This window comes from Pteropus alecto, unplaced genomic scaffold (genome assembly GCF_000325575.1).
Source record: "Pteropus alecto unplaced genomic scaffold, ASM32557v1 scaffold127, whole genome shotgun sequence".
NCBI lineage: Eukaryota > Metazoa > Chordata > Mammalia > Chiroptera > Pteropodidae > Pteropus > Pteropus alecto.
The window spans coordinates 788,541-806,367 of record NW_006440646.1 but is presented as its reverse complement, the minus strand read 5'-3'; the positions used below and the strand labels follow the sequence as shown (position 1 = coordinate 806,367).

General features: G+C 35.5%; 1 protein-coding gene across 1 annotated transcript in view; it reads right to left on the bottom strand.

Moving 5' to 3' along the window:
• The window catches only part of SPEF2 (sperm flagellar 2), a 137,144-nt gene extending 128,807 nt beyond the window's left edge, over positions 1–8,337 (bottom strand). The window contains exon 1 of the mRNA XM_015593958.2: positions 8,150–8,337. Within this exon, the coding sequence (XP_015449444.1) occupies positions 8,150–8,207 (58 nt within the window). The 5' untranslated portion in view covers positions 8,208–8,337. The remainder of the gene's footprint in view (positions 1–8,149) is intronic.
• Positions 8,338–17,827: the final 9,490 nt, after the last annotated feature.

Genomic DNA, 17,827 nt, shown 5'->3' with positions numbered 1-17,827 from the left:
CGACTGAACAGAGTCAAGATTTTCCTCGGTGGTTCGGGGTGGGGGAGGGTGGGGGCCCGCGGGCAGTGGGGCAGGGGCGGGGTGTTACTCTGGTCCTGTGGTTGTTTGGCACAACAATGGAAACAGCCCAGAGGAAAACAGGCTTTGGAGCCAGAGAGACATCTACTACATACGCTGACATCGCGGCTCTGCTCCTTTCGAGCTGTGTAATTCCTGAATTTCTTTTCTCTAGAACCTATAAAACATATGTATATCTATCTTGGAGAGCTATTTTAGAGATTAGAGGTAGTTTATGAGAATCACTTGATATCATGCCTGCCACATAGGAGGCACCTAATGATAATTGCATTAAAAAATAGTAATAAAATTTAAAAACTTAAAAGTGTTAAATAGAATTTGCTTAATTAAAAAAATGGCCTTAGTTTGGGGTCACTTTTCTTATAAAGTGAAGAATATAGGGTTGCCTGGTATTCAAGGATGATATACAAAATGGATACATAAAATAATATATTATACTATAATAGGATAAAGCCATCATCTTTTCAAATGATTTCAAAATCCTCTGCGTGTTTCTCTCAGAGTCCTTTAGATAACGGCAGTCAAAATACTATATACATCATTGCAGTATCGCAAACTTTTTCATACCAGACGGTCTTCTTTTACCTATTTAACTAATAATAAGGTAGCTAACTGAATACGAAGAAATGTTGGATTTGTAGAAGTGATGCTTGGTGTGTGATTGCAGGGTGGTAAAGTGAGTTGCTCCATAAAGACCACGGCACGGAGACCTTACTCTGAAGACTATACATCATTATAGAAATAAGACTGTTGCATATCATGCATCAACCCACAATTTTGCCCAAAGCTTTCCTAATATTTGTTCTCAAAATATTTTATACTCTTAATAATACCCCATTTCTTAGGTTGAATCAATATAATAAGACAGCAGTTAAAAAATGTCAACTATTCCCACTGATTTCATTTACTCAAGGTAAGCTCCTGAACTGTCTGGCATTGCAATCTACTGTCTGTCTTTTGGCATCATACTGTAATTGTCACTGCTGCTTTCTTCTTTCCTCAGAGACTTGCCACTGCTGGCTACCAACGCTGTTCCCTGGTCTCAGCTTCCACCGCTATCCTCACTGTCATTTTGGCTGCTCTAGATATGCCTTGCACCTCTTCTTCTCTTCTCTACCCCATCCCTATCCGTCTCCTAGTTTTCTGAAGAGCCATTGGAAAAATAGCCATTGTCAGACTATGGATTCTATCAATAGTCTAAAGACTACAGCTCTGTGTCCAAGAGCTATGCTGCACTCAGGGAGTCTCACTCCCCATCTCCCTTCCTCTGGACTTGCACTGTGCCTGTTATTCGTGTTGACTGTATGCCTGAAGTCCAGCCCTTGAATAACTGGAATAAGTGCATCCTATTCCATCGCTCTCAATGTAACAGGCAACCAGTTCGCAGCAAACTGTTTGCCACAAAGAGAGCACTAGAAAAATAAAACCATAATCCACTTTCTTTTAATTGGCATGCCATATTAATAGGGCAATTCTGATATGGATAAAATAGAGGCATTTATGGATATAAAGGTCAAAGAACAGTAAACACTCGTTATTTCATTATCAAGTAGTTTACTACAAAAAACCAAGTACAAAAACATCTATCTGCAGTTTTGTGTGCATAGGACACTTCAGATTTACTGTATACTACATGGACAGAAAAGAGAATAATGAGTGAAAAACTGCAGCAAACGATTAAAGCAACAAAGCAAAAACATGTATAAAAGAGAAGAAAAAAGAATACATAATAATATATAATATAAAAATGCAATATAAAAGTATATACAACTATATATTATATATAAACATATATAATATATACAATAAATATATAAACTATATAGGAATATATCGGTTAAAAAGTATGAGAAAACAGATAAGAAGCAAAGAAAGAAAGGCAGAGGGGTGGGAGAGACACAGTAAAGAAAAAAGGAAAAGCAAAGGAAAGCTTATGATTTTCCTCTTTGGTTTATCATATTTTTCTTACCACTAAATGTTTCTGAATACCATGACTAATTTGATGACAGCCACCTCTATAAGTCAATTTGCACTAACAATTGGAATATCCTACGGGAAAGAAGAAGTGGGTTGGCTCTAGGACAAGGAACAATGAAAAATACGAGAAATAAATAAACCACGGGAGTCCAGTGAGGATCTTCATGCTGAGCTCTAAAATGATTACATCCGGGGAAAGGTTGCTCAGCAACAACCCAAACATGCCTCTGATCTTCCAAGCTGCATATCGGATCCTCATCACTAAGGTTTCTTTTGCTGAAATTTTTGATGGGGGCCTTTGTGAAAGGTCTATGTTAGGGAGGGACAGGGGGTGAAATGGTCCATGTGCTTCTCCACCAAAATGGCCCTGAGCCAGCTGAGAAAGCTATATTCCAAAATGGTAATGAGGGGAGCATGGGCTCTGGAGAAAGAGTCTCTGGGTTTGACTCCTTCCTCATCTAGAAGCCACTGGACTTTGGGCAGCTACAATAGCTTCAGTTGTTTATCTTTAAAAGAGAGAAAGAGATGGGTTCTACCTCATGAGAGCTGGTTTGAGAACTAAATGAGATATTGCATGTAAAGTGCTTAGCATCATTCCTGACATATAGCAAGTGTTCAGTGACAATTTTTATTGTTATTAGTACTGCATCCTAATTCAAGACAACAGGCCATATTAATGAGACAATTCATAAGCTCAATAATATCTTCATTGACTACAGTATGAACATTCTTATTCATAAAGTAACCCAATACTCAGAGAGCAAGTATTTGACACTTAAATTTAGATACAGGCCCACCCTTAGGACAGATAAGCTATAACGCTCCCATCAGAAACACATGTAATCAAACACAAACACAGTTGATTTCTACAGCAAACATTTCAGTGGGAGAAAGAAAGACTAAACATAGCATCATAGCATTTCTGGTCAAGTTTTGCCACTGAATAAAGAAAGATATTTAGAGCTGGCCCGGCACTCACAGATAAGGCCTGGCATTCTCCTACTGAACGTAATCAATTTCACAGCACACCACCAGCAAACAAGCACTCTGTGATCCTGATAGATCAAGACACAAACGAAATCCTTTTGTAATCATGTTTGTACTCAGACAAATACTTTATTGTCCAAAACACAAAAATGGCCAAACAATCCCTCTATTCTAGCTGATAATGAGTGGTTGCTGCTTTTTTACGAATTGTGTCTTTGCCTTGCTTTATTCTCTCTACTTCCTGGATAAGATTTATCAATCATAGAGATGCCTATGCTTTTTGACAGGATCCATCTCAAAGAAAAACACTGCTTCCTTGAACCCTCCTCAAGGAATACCTCTTACTGAGATGCCCCACTGTTCCCCGTGGTATGTGTTCTCTATTCTTGGCAGCAGGTCAATAAACTCAACTTTGTTCAACTGCAAGTGCATCCTGTGGCCTTTGGCTGGAGGACACTGACAATTTATTTTCCTCCAGTATAAGAATAAGATGATCAATCTTCTTCTTTGTAGACTTTATCATAATTCTTGAGATTTACTATATGAAACAAAAATTTTTATATTATTATAAACTTCTTTAGTAGTTTAAAATTTGGATGGCATTCTTTTCTTGGGACTTCATATCTTAATATTTTGACACTGATTTACATAACCGCCTTGTGCTATTTATTAGATTTGCTGTCTCAATTTCTAGTCAATGGAAGCCAAGTTTTAATCAAGGAAAACACTGCTGAGCTAGACAGGAAATATTAAAATCTGTTATATTACATAAGAAGCAATACATTTCTTAATGACTCAGAGAAATGAAGTATGAGAAAATGGGTAGTTTAATGACAACAGGTTAAAAGTGAAATGAATGAAAAGTCAGCAGACCTAGAATCTACTGCTAACTTGCCCCTACCTAGCTGTATAGCCCTAAACAAGTCTCTAAACATATTTGATTTAATGACTTTATATGTCAAAGAAGAATTAAGTGATGTCTGATTCTTTTTCAGATCTAAAGACCCCTAATATGACTCTACGATATGATAAAGTCACAAGCCAATAAAAGGTCATCACAATACATTATAAAATGTGTATAAATAAGTATTTAATAGAATATTTTAATATCTCTATTCTTAAAATAAAATTTGACATTTTTGAAAAGGTCTAAATAAGACTTAATCAACAAAGTATAGTTAGTGCACAAGGGAACCCAAATAAAGAATGCTCTTAACATTTGGGATAAATAATAGAAAATATCGCTTTAAGACAAAAACTATTAAAATTTAATATAAAAGAACAAAATTAGTCATTTATGAAAATCCACTTAACAAAAAAAATTAACAAGGCGCATAGAAGATCTCTTAAAACTCACAACTTATCTATTTAAATACTTTACACATCTAAGCGTTATTTTCCAGGGGTAATGGTCTGGTTAAATTTGATTCACTAAAGATCCTTAGATTTAGTAACATAGATTTGAATCTTCATACGTTGAGACTATAGAAACCTCCCTCCACTAAGTGGAAGGAAACTATTCTCTGTTGAGGATCATTGGAATTCATTTACTTTACCACTGATATTTAGGGTAATCCAGGCAATACAAAACTTAATGTAATATGCTTTACTCAAATTCACTTCTGACTTGCAGAATGAGCCAGAAATCAATTGGCTTCAACTGCCTCTCCAAAGACTGAACCATTATTCAGCCTCATCAAGGCAGAAAATGCACTCACTCGCATTCTAAATCTGTTTTCTTTGTTCGAGCAAGCAACATATAGACCAAGTCACTTCTGAACAAACACTAATGAAACCACCTTTGGCACTTAAGCATCTAGGTTATGTTATGTCTTGTGAAGTTACAACGTGCCTCGGCGATTGAATTTCTGTACTATATGTGACTTCAAATTGAACAATAACCGTTATAAGAGAAACTCACGTGAATACATTTGGAAGAGTTGAGTTTAAAAAAAAAAACAAATTTCCTAAGTATAAACTCTAATATATAATATAGTGTCTAAGAGCACAAGTCAAAAGACTTAGCTTCAAATTCTAGCCGTGTGAACCTGAACAAGTTACTAAGTTCTCTCAGCCTCTTCTACTCATCTGTACATCTGGGACAATGCCTCTTAGGTTTGTTTAGTTTTGTTTGTTTGTTTGTTTGTTTGTTAGGATTAAATAAGAAAACCTATGTAAAGGGCTTAGCATACAGGGTCTGGTGTAAGTGCTCAACAAGAAGTAAATTTTATTATTATTCTTTTATTTATAAACTTCATTTGAGAAAATAACTCATCTGTAACCCCCACAATATGTTATTATAAGATTCTTACTATATTTCAACTAAAATAGTAAACCTCTTTCTCTCCTATATTGTCACATGGAGTTTGATCTTCTTTTTTTTTTATTTGTAATGCTATATTGAATTTTCCTTTCAAATTATGAAGGCAATACCAGCAACAAGCCAAATAACACAGATGCATTAAAAAAAGCCAACAATCTTCTTTCCCCAGAGTAACCAACACCAGTACACTGGTTTATATGCTTCCATACTTTTCTCTATGCTTACACAAAACCACAATATGAAGATTCATGTATATGTCAATAGTCCATTATCTATGTCACCACACATTTCTCTATGTTCATATAAACAAATATCCATATTCATATATGTGTATGCATCTGTATTTCTTAGTCAGTATAAAAATGGAATTATACTAATCACAATAAGCTATAACTTTTGTTTTTTACTTGACAAAAATACATGAATATCCTTTAGGTTAAAAGTTATAACAACAAACTCATCCTTTCTATGAACTGCATAACAATACATAGCATGAATACAGCTCCATTTATCCAAGTATTCCACTACTGAAGGATATTCGGATTGTTTCCCATTTTTTTCTTTTTGCTCCTACAATCCATTTATAAATGTTTGTCCTAGTTCAAATGTCCTTACATATTGTTTTTATTTTTATATGATAATTTCTGAAAAATGAGGGTTAGCACTTATTATGCCCCAAGGACTATTCTAAATGCCTTACAGTTATTATCTCATTTAATCTTGACACAACTGAATGAAGTATTATTATTACTCCTATTTGAGTATGATGAAATTTAAGTAAGTAAATTTCTTAAAGCTCACAAGCTAGTAAGTAATGGATAAGTGATTTCAACCCAGGCAGTCTGACCTTCAAGTCCTTGCCTTTAACAGAATCCTTATCCAGAAATTGCCAAATTACTTTCCCCCGAGAATGCACACCCACTTATGGTCCCTTCCATAATAGTTTCTATAAAATATTCAAAGCCTCCCACTGTACACCACAGAACTAAATGCTTAGCTAATGCTGGGAGCCAACAACTGGCAGTGTGCTTCTTCGGGTACATAGATCCTATCTCATTAACATAGCTGAGTGTATTTCCTATAGCCTGAAAGCCTTTTGCAATATGGAACCTGGTTATACCGAAGACTGTCTCTTTAGACTCCTTTAAGCAGTTGGAATCAAGAAATGAATCTGGTATTATTAGTGAATGGGATGCAGAATACTGTTTCTGCTAACAGATTCCAGATTTACACTTCAAGGAAGCAGACACTGAGAATTTTTTATTTATAACTTTATGTTGTTAAAATTCTTACTTAAAAAGTCTCCAGTCCTTTAATCTTCACAGACTGAAGTAATTCTTTCTCCTCCTCTCAAAACCAAAATTCTCAAAACTGAGTACAATTATAATGGCATACTATGTTTACTAATTTATTTACTTTTCTCAAAAGTGTTTCAATATGCAATAGACTCCTGGGGACTTGAGCGAAGGGTGATTTTTACTAATCAAGTAATGAACCAAATTAAACTCAGCAATCTGTAATTGCTTTTCTTTGGAAGATGATAACTTTAGGACATGATATTGCATTGGGCTCCTATAGTGAGAAAGGAATAAGAAAAGAAAAATGCTAAACATTGTCCTGAGATCGGTATCATGTTTTAGTAGAGAAATAGAGACACAGTGAAATGATCACAGAATTCTGGGAAAGAAATGATTGCAATTTCCAGGGAGTGTGTGGGTGGTGGTTTTTCTTATGCCTCAAGAAATGGAACTGGAAGTGCTTCGGTGTTAAAGATCTTAAGGCTAATTGTAAACACTGCCATTTTATAAACACTATTGACAAGTAAATGCTACAAATGACCTAAAGTTGAGTTGGCACTATGGTAGCAAGGTGGTATTATTCAAACGTGTTCCTGGGAAAACAGGCTGAAATGATTTGGCCTGAAAACCTCTTACTTGAGCAAAAACCATTACCAGCTTAAGAATAAACTGTTGAAGAAACAACAGAAGTTGAGATGCAGTATAGTTCTCTGCTGGAATTACTTGGTTATCACAGGTAATATGCCAGCATATAAAATTGCCAGCATATAAAATTTATGTGCCAGTATATAAAATAGCCTCTGTGGTTGAGATTTAGAGACTTTGGGTGGCAACTTCATGGTTGGTATAAAATCAGGTTAGTGAATAAAGTCAGCTTTGGGCAAGAATAAACAGTAGTCAGAAACAGTTAATGTCTGTAAAATTTGAGCTAGAACTGCTAAAATTTGTAAATTTTAACGCATTCTGTATTAACTCATTTCACACACACCCAGTTGAGTATGGAAAGTATGATTGGGTCTATTTTATACTGGAGGAAACACATTCAGAGAAGGTATTGTAACTTGTCCAAGAGCACTTATCAGTAGTGCGGGAGCTGGCTTTAAGGTTTCATATTTCATTGGCTTGCCAGCACGCCATGCTTCTGAGAATGTGAAGAGGACAATGACAGGGCCACACTGTAGAATCCAGCAAATTCCTTTCTGCACAAAGCAAGGGAGGCCTCTTTAAACCCTCTGATTGCTTAGAAACACACGGTAGATTAGAAACTGCAGGAGTGGACCCATCGGGAGTGGCATTGGGAGAAGCCCCGCGGTGGCTAGGGTGAGCTGGAGGACGGCTGCTGGACGGGCCTGGGGCGCTGCAGGGCCTCGCAGGCGCCCCACCTGCGCAGCTCGCGCCATTCCCGCCACCTTCCATCAGCGCGCCGCGCTCGGCGCTCAGCGTCCCGCTCGTCCCCAGCCCGCTCTCCCCGGGCTGTGTCACTCACTCACGGTCTGGGACACCTTCAAGTCTTGGTTGAGCCACTGACACAGGATCTCCGACATGGTTCGGCCTGAGCCTGGGACAGCAAGCAGGGAAACCAAGCCAACGGGCTAGCGTCCTCCTGTTGCCAAGGGCAACCAGTTGCTAAGGAAGCGTATCCAGGCCAGAGCTAAGTGAAAAGCTAGGAGAAGAGAGGCGCTGGAGCCTGGCACTGAGGATAGAAAATCGTGGCCTGCCCCCTGCTGGCGGGTATGACTGGAATGTGCGCAGGCGCAAGAAGCTCGGCGCGGGCAGCAGCTGGGGGCGAGCGGAGCGGAGCCTGCAAGGGGACCGGGAAGTTAGCTAGGTGTGGGTCTGCGGAAGGGGCAAGGGGTTCTTGGACGAACAGAAAGGGAGTCTTTATTGAAGGGGAATTTTGTTTTTCCTGTTTGTCTTTCGAAGAAACCTACTGAAGATCTTGCTCTAAGGGGAGCAGTTTTGTCATTGATTTACAAATTGTTAGTTTTAATTGCTGTATTGTATGGGCTGCCCTGACAAAGACAAAATGTGTCTTATTCACCGGTTAGTCCCAGACTTGGTATTGGGCCTGACACCCAGCAAGCAGTCAATAATTTTGTTGGTAGTGGCAGAACTAATAATTAGGATAATTCATATCTCTATATTGTTTCGAGAGGTGACATTATTTAATGAACTTTTCCTCTGGCCAGTTTTTGCTTCAAGGTAATTATTTTAAATTGTCTTTTGACAAAGACTCACCATAACCAAACTGAGTCAGGCTTCTCTGAGCCCTTTCCTCCCTGGGGCCCCACCATGTGCTCTGACTTGGACCTCCTGCATCCGGTTTTAGCAAGAATCCTGCTGAGTCAGTTTAGCAAAAATCCATTACTCTATATATCTGATCAAATTCCTCAGCCCCTACCCTTGATATCTGATCCCCCTGGCCTTTTTTCAAGAAACCAGTCAGGTCAGTCTAAGCAGAATCCTTCTTACCACTGATGTAATTACCTCTTAGTAATTTTACAGCCCCTGATGCAACCCTGCTCCTTGGCTTTAAATTCCCACTTTTCCTGCCGTATTCGTAATTGAGCCCCAACTTTCTCCCTGACTACAAAACTCCAGTTCAATAGTTCCTTGAATAAAGTGTTCCTTATCCTTCTTTTATGAAGTGTCAGAAGAAATTTCCTTTAACAACTTCTAAAAGGTTAGATGAAATAATAGAAAAAAATTATATTCATACTATGTATCGTATTCTTATATGTGTAATAATAATGTATATATGTATGTCACAAATATAAGGAATTTCCCCCCAAAGGCCTGGATATATCAAATTATGATTCTTTTAAACTGTGGGAAAGATACAGTAATGTCCTACTAGAAAGATCTCTTAAGATTAATTTGAAATTGATCTGTGTGTTCTGATTAGATATAAGTTTAGTACCACTTAACTGTTGGCTTTAACTTTTAAATCTCCCCTCCCATGACTTTCCTGACACCCAGCACAACAGGCATGACTACGATGGGAATTCTGAGGGAAATTTATTGCCAACAGGTTTGAGACCTGATAATATTTGATATGTCCCACCTTAGAGCTACCCAAATTTGGAAGATTATGAGATTCTAAAAAAGCCTCTATAGCTTGAGGAATATGTCTAACAAAGCTTTATGCATTGGAAATAATCATCTCTGAAGAAGTTTCTAAGGAACTGAAGGGTGCCTAGACAAGGCCTTCAGTTCCTTAGAAGGCCTGCTTCTTGTCATCCCGGTGGTATATTTAAAGTTATGACTAGAGATATGTTTTGAGATTTGAAGCTTTAATTTCAGTAAGTCCTGGGGACTAGAAACCAATGTTTCTAGATTGCTGAGAAAATTGCTTTTGGGGAAGGATGTAGATGATGGTGCATCAAACACCACAGCTGCACCAGAAGAGAACGCCCCAGGTCACAAGCCACCTATAGATACGGGCTGTTATTTCCACATCAAAGCAAAATATTCCTGTGCCTATCTATAGGAAACATTTGGTGGTTGTTTGTTTCAAACGGTTATTTTTAGTGTTCGTCTTTGGAACTCAGCTCCAAACAACATAATCTGCCAACATGGTATTTTGGAAAAGAAGTTTATATATAGGATTTAGATAAATGAAGATGTAGACATTTTACAAAATAAAAGACAAAGTCCTTCATTTCATAAAAAGAGAATGACATTTTTTTAGTCCCTAGAGCATCTGACCTGAAAATGATCTGACATTAAAATATTAATGAAAAATTTGAGCTATTACTTAAATAGATCCTTTTTACTAAGGTGTTTTTTTTTTTTTTTTGAAATTGTGAATTTAGTTATTAGTCCAAGTTTAACATTAAATCTATTGCCTTCCCAATGAAATCCCAGCTCTGGGTAAAGTTTCCACCATCTTGGTATTTTGTGTTAATGTGATATATGACTTGTTTGTTCCCCCAAGTGGAATCAATGGGAAAAGAGATGATTAAAGAAATGAACAGTTTTCCATCTGTTCTGAGCCTCAATATTGTTTTTTAATTAAAAATTTTAGAGTATGCGGCTCTTGCATCCAATTGTGACTACCACGGCAATTTTAAACTTAATAAAAATTTATTTTTAAAATATTACCTGTTATTTAATTACAAACATTGATTCTCCTCTGTAAACAGTGAAGAGTGGATTATAGAATTATTTTGAGACTACAGTTGGTTTGAAAAGTCATTCTATGTACTGAAATGGAATACATCTCATTCTTTTAAAAAATAATTGTAAAATTTTTTCATCATCAGAATTTTCAACTGTGAATAAGCTCAAGCTTTGGAACCAGACACACCTGAATCTGGATGTCTGCTTTTGATATGACTAGCTATTTAACTTTGGGGAAACTACCTAGCATCTCTGAGCTTCAGTTTCCTTATCTATAGAATAAGGACATAAACATTTGGTTGACAGAGTGGTGAAGATTAAATGAGAAACTGCACATATTAATGTTTGGCTCACAACAGACACTTAATAAATGTTTCTTTCCTTTCCTCTTAAGTTTATAGAATTTTTCCAATACATTACCTGTTGGCTTAGTTTTGAGTACCTTAGATTTGCATATAATATTTTAAAAGGTTTTTGAGGCATTTTTTTTTATAGCTCCTTTGATTTTATTTTTGACTAATTCAATGTTTACATAGACATAATCATGTACAGAGACATGATTTTTTAAAAAGTTTTAAATCTTATTTTTTAAAAATTTTTTAAAATTTTATTTTTAAAAAATCTTATTTGGTCCTCCCCTCTATTGTGTCTTACATGCTTTTTTCATTTCCCTTCTCCTCACCTTAGATTATTCTCTCATTCCTTCTCCTCGGCACTTTTTGCAATGACCTTGCTCACTTTACATTCATTAATTCAGCAAATATTTCCTTTATTGTCCATGATAGCCACCTGAGCTAGGGTGATTCTTCCCCTCCAGTCATTTATGCAACCAGTCCAGTTCAAAATCCTAAAGCCCTTCTCTATTTCTCAGCTCAGACACTTACATGAACTTCACTAGAGCAGGGTTTGTTTACAAATGCCGGTCTTGACCTCTTAACAGAATATATAATTACTTTAGTGGGTCATGCCAGAATTCTTTATAAAGAAAACAATGCAGAATAAAATAGAATAGAAATTATCAGAGACCATTTAAAGTAGGAAGAGTAAGTATGTTTCGTGGGATTTCTTTTTGGGGGGAACATTTTTGAAGCCACTGTCATGGTAGATGGAGACCCCACTGAAGGTCCTTTACGATCTAGCCTTAATTCAACCTTAACTGTAAACCACAGATTTCTTTTACTCAACTTGCTCACATTATTTTACTAGGTCCCAACTTTCCCGCCTCTATATCCTTCCTGGGCAAAAAAAGGCAACTTCCTATCTTAGCCAATCCTACCTGTGCTCCAAGGTCTAGTTCATTAATCACTACCTTCACAAAAAATTCTACTCCCTCCATCTTCCCAACCCCTCTCCCTTCTGAAAGAACAAAATAAGTATTTTCCCAGACACCTAACTTTTACCAACTACTCACAACTCAGCCAGCAACTCAGTTTTCCAATCTTCTAACATGTTTCTCAACACTTTTTCAAATGAGTATTGATTTAGGACCTCAGAAGAGGAGACAACTTCACCTATTATTATTTATGGCAAATAACAATAATGCTGTGGAAGTTTCAAAATTCTTGAAGTCTTTTATACTAAAGCAGATATGATCTTTGCTAATATGTGTCTGAATATCCAAGCCCACATGATTTATCTTATATATGGATTATGTCTTTCTCAAAGACTTAAATTTCTAATCTTAGAGAGCAATAGAATTTGAAACAAAATCAAGTTAAAAATCAAAACAAAATAAAAGAAAAAAACTTAGAACCATATGAAAAAAATGGGAGTCATATGTTCTCTAACTAAGAAAGAGAAATCAAAGTTCATTTATCAGAATTCTTGCTCTAATCTCTTATTTTCCCATACCAAAGTTTTCAGAGAAGCCAAAACACACTTTAGTATTATAAACTTAGAGCCTTAAATTCATGTCTATCTTTTCCCTTCCTCAGCAAAAAAATTAACATTACCGGTAAATTCTCAATTTTGTTGACTGTAATCAAGTTATTTTTATAGCAATATTGCACTTGTGCAGATAAGTCTGCATTTTTACCTGTCTCACAGATCCAGAAAACTGGATCTCTATGTGTGCCAAGTTTTACAATTAATTCCACTGCAGTTTTTCTCTAAAAAAGACATTTTCCAGAGAATCAGGTTTTGTCGAATTGAGTAATGACTAAAAGTCATTATCCTCTATACTTCTACTTTTGATGGAATCTTTCTTTATTATGCTTGCAATGTTTCACATGTAGACAATGATCCGTCCTGTAGTTCTGAATACTTCTGGTCGATTGATATTTCTTCATTGTGCTATTCCTCTTACCTTATAAAACTCCAGTTGTTCCTCATTTCCTGTTAAGAGTATATGCCAGACTTTCCAGACACTCCATAATCTGATTCTATTCTACTCAGTGACTCTAGTTTCACACATTGTATCATGAATAACAATATACCATGCTAATTCCTAACTCTATTATGTGACCAGCTGCACCAAAACCTACTCCTAAATTCAAGTCAGATTTCTTTTCTAAAATTATCATTAACAGCCCTAATTGACAGTCATTTCATCTCAACTCCAGTGGGGTAAGATGCACCAGTAGAATCTTGAATAGCTGAATACATGGATTGCTTTTTCATTTTTACATATCTAGAACCTAGAACAAATTTTCATGTGCCCAAATCTTGAACTATCAAAATCCTCAATCAATAAATGCTGAGGCATAAATCCTTGAAGGTCAACAGGATTTTTAACATGTACCACTCATTTCAGCACCTATGTATTATATTGTATAATTTATTGTTCTTTTGTGCCATAAGCTGGGTTCCATTCCTCTGTATTTAGGACAATGATAACCACAAAGGGACATATAAACTTGAGAACTGCTTCTATTCATGTTCTGATTTCAGTTATGGCCATGATGGAATAAAGGGTATTTTAGGTCCCATCCACTATAATCAATTATAAAACTGTAAAAATATGTAAAGCAACTTTTTGGGCAGTAGACATAGTGGACGTTCCCCCCAGATTTCTTCCTTGGGGAATTTTTCTGACTGTGACTTAAAGCAGTAGACGCCAAACAGAGGGCAAAGATTTCACTGTGTGGAGGAAACAGACTGAAATTTGGGGGCTGAAGAAGCAGCTGGAATTTGTAGGGTAGAATAATGGAGAAGAAGAAGCTATGTAAAGAAGGAGCTCTAGAAATTAACTTGGCATCTTCTTAAATCTGGCCAAATCTAAGGCTTTCCATGTACAGGGGGAGTGAGAGCTGATTGGAGATCTTGGATGTTCCACATTTTCAGAAGTAACTGGAGTTCCAACCAGCCAGAATGAAACAAAACAAAACAAAACAAACAAACAAACAAACAAACAAACAAAAACGAAAAAACAAAAGAAACAAAAAAACTTACTAAAGACTCAGAGTACTCAGGTGACAATCTGAAAAAGAAAAGATGCTTTTTTATTGTAGGGCTATTTTAACCATTTTGGAGTGGCATATTGTGATCTCCTAGAATCACTATATTAAAGAATCACTTTAAGTAGATTTGGCATACTTCTAGTGAACTGATCCATGATCATCTAATTTCTAGAACTGTTAAAAAAAAATAAGGTAATGAACTTTATATATCAGAGCAATCTTTCCTTAAAGCGATATTTCCTAGTATGAAGTACATGCACCCTGTGGAATACACATGAGGATGTAGAAAATTTATAACTTCCATTTATACCTTTGTATTTGATATTTTAAATTTTTCTGGATTTTAGGTATTTTCAAATATTCATTTTATTTATTTAGTTAATATAAATGATTTTGTACTTTATGTCTATCTTGCATAAATAAATAAATAAATATGGAGATCTCTGATGTTTTTAACTGACATGGTGCATGGTCAGAATAAAAAACGGTTACTGCAAATGCAGAGGATCCTCTTTTATTCACTCATCAGCAAATATTTATTGAGCATCTGTTCTATGTAAGGTATTATGTTAAGGCAGGGATACATTGATGAGAGAACACTGACAGATCCTTTTAAGTTTAGGAACATTTGTTGGTTAATAGATGAGGATTTCCTTCTACAGAATTACAATGGAAAGTGAAATCTTCTTGGAGGAAAAAAATGTCTTGGGTTAAAACAACACCCTTAAGCAACCTCATCATAAACTGGAGAGATCTTGAGTCATAAACAGTGAAAAGTCTGTGGACATGATGCAAAAAAAAAAAAAAAAAAAGAAAGAAAGAAAGAAAAGAAAAGGAAATATAAATAAATATAATTAAAATCAATTAAGTAAAAATTACCTCCTGAATAAACAGTGATCTTCCAAGAAGCCTCAAGTTAGAATGCCTATAAATTTTGAAAGTCTGCCTAGTTTTATTGCCTAGATCTGAAGGACTTGTTAGTGCAATGTTGAATAAAACTTATTTTAGTAGTCTGTTGCTGTAGGAAGTTAGCTCAAAAATTTCAGTTTTACAAGCCTCCTGCCAAAGTCCTCTGTTGCTTGGATTCCTGTTTTGCCAAAAGCAGTTTTGTGTCTTCCACTGTAGTTATGTTGATGTTCTGTGCTGAATGAAAGTACATGAGGGGTTTTGCAGAAAGAATCAATTTCTAAATCAGTTATAATTTCCTTTGGAGTGTAAGAGAGAAAAACAGATATTAAAGAATTGAGATTTCTTACATGAACCAATTCGCCGTAATATAAAAGAAATAATAACAGGAAATTTCTAAACTCTTCAATAAAACTTGGTCTTAATATCTATACCACTTCCTAGAACAGAGCTGATAAATTTTAAGGTCATAAATTTTGTTAAATGAAAGAATAAATCTACATCTAATAGACTCTCAATTAAAATGAATGAATGAATGAATAAAATCAGCGATATGTAGAAATCAAAACATAATTAGAATCATTCACTAAATAATTTTCAGATAACAAGGTAGTTAAAGTTCAAGGTTAATAATTTCCCTATGATACATGGAAGACGGCAAATAATGGTAGAAGACAGGTTTCCTTCCTCTAATCTAATGTCTTTTCTTGAGTTTCCTGTCTCTGTTACTGGCAGCACCATCCTCCTAAGCAATCAATAATGAAAATGCTTTGATTTCACCTTCTATTCATTGTACTCATTCAAGCAATTGCCCAATGTTATTGATTTCCACCCCCCCCAAAAAGAAAAACCTGTAAAATGAACACCTCTACATTTCTACCAGCACTTCCTTCATTCAAACTCTTTGTGCTGCGCTCCTTAATTACTGCAATAACCCCTAAATGATTTCTCAACTTCTTATTCAAACCCTCTAATCCACAATCTACCCTCAAGAGTGCTACCAGAGTGAACTCTTTTTTTTTTTTTTTTAACATTTTAAATATTTCATTTAACTCTCTTCTTGCTTGTATGATAAGTCCACTGTAGTTCTTATCCTTGGTCCTCTATAGGTAAGATGTTTCCCTCTCCTTGGTTTTTTTCAAGATTTTCTCTTTGTCTTTGGTTTTCTGTAGTTTGAATATGATTTGCTTAGGTATATATATATGTTTTTCTTATATCTGTGTTACTTGATGTTCTGTGAACTTCCTGGATCTTTGATTTAGTGTTTGTCATCAATTTTGGAAATGTCATGATGGTTGTTTCTTCAAATATTTCTTCTGCTCTGTTCTCTCTTTCTTCCCCCTTTTGATTTTCCAATTATACATATGTTTCACCTTTTGAAATTGTTCCACAATTCTTGAATGTTCTGGCCTGTTTTTAGAAATCTACCTTAAAGCTCACTAGTTCTTTCCCTGGCATTGTCCAGTTTACTGATAAGCCCATCAAAAGCATTCTCCATTTCTATTACAGTACTTTTAATTTCTGGCATTTAACATAGACTCGAGTTTTCATCTCTATTTACATTACCCATCTATTTTTTACATGTTGTTTACTTTTTCCATTACAGCCTTAGCATATTAATCATAGTTATTTTAAATTCCCTGTCTGATAATTCCAATATCTGTATCATATTTGTCTGTTCCTTATTTTGTCTTTTCAGACTGTTTTTTCTTGCCTAATTGCATGCCTTGTAAGTTTTTGTTAAAAACTGTTGAAAACTAGACATGATATATTTAGTAATAGAAATTAAAGTAAAAGGCCTTTAATGTAAAGTTTTCTCTTAATCACTAAGAGTTGAGGTATGTTTAATGTTTGCTATAGTTGCAGGTGCCAGAGGTTTTCAACCCCTCTAGTGTTCTTGTGTTTGTGTTCTACTTAGAAAGTCTGTCCCTTACAGCTCTTTCAGGAATAATCCACAGTTATTATACCAGAACTCTGCTGAGGTGGTGGTAAGTTGTCCTATAATTTAACATTTAATCTCATTCCTTTAGTAGACCCGTGTCCCTCCACTTATGACTTACACAATTAACCAGTTACTTTGCCTGTTGCAATTTTTTTTTTTTTAATTTCCAAAATAAATGAGAAAAAGAGAAAAGTTTCATCCTGATATTTTCAAATATCCTACTCAGGTTACATATTGCAGCTGTGGAGGGTCTTCATTCTCAACAAGTAAAAACTGCATTGAATGTTATCATCACCGTATTTTTACTTTAACATCATGGCGTTTGAGATACTCAAGAAATCGTTAGATGGATAACAATTTCAATCAGAAATTTTCAAATTTTCATAAAATTGAAGAAATTTACAGAATTAAATTTTATAGTTCCTATTAGAATGTTATATTTTAATATCAGTTTTTCTATGTTTCTTCTGTTTCAGCATTAGTATATTATGTGTATACTTGAGAGAATATTCAATTGGTAGACTGGAAGCCTGAGCTAATCAACTCCTCCCATTATAAACATATAAAACACTAAAAGAAATATAACCATTTAAAAATGATAATAAATAAGCTCAAAGAAAGAAAGGTCAGTCTCTTGTCATATGCCATATGTTAAAACAAAAGGAAAGTTAAAGAAGGACAGTTAAGACAGAGAGTAAAAGTGAGTTAATGTGTCATTGGTCCAAGGGTGAGGCGAGGGAGTCATATTAGACATAAGCCTTGGTAGCTGGGAATTAGGGTTATTTAAGCTTCAACA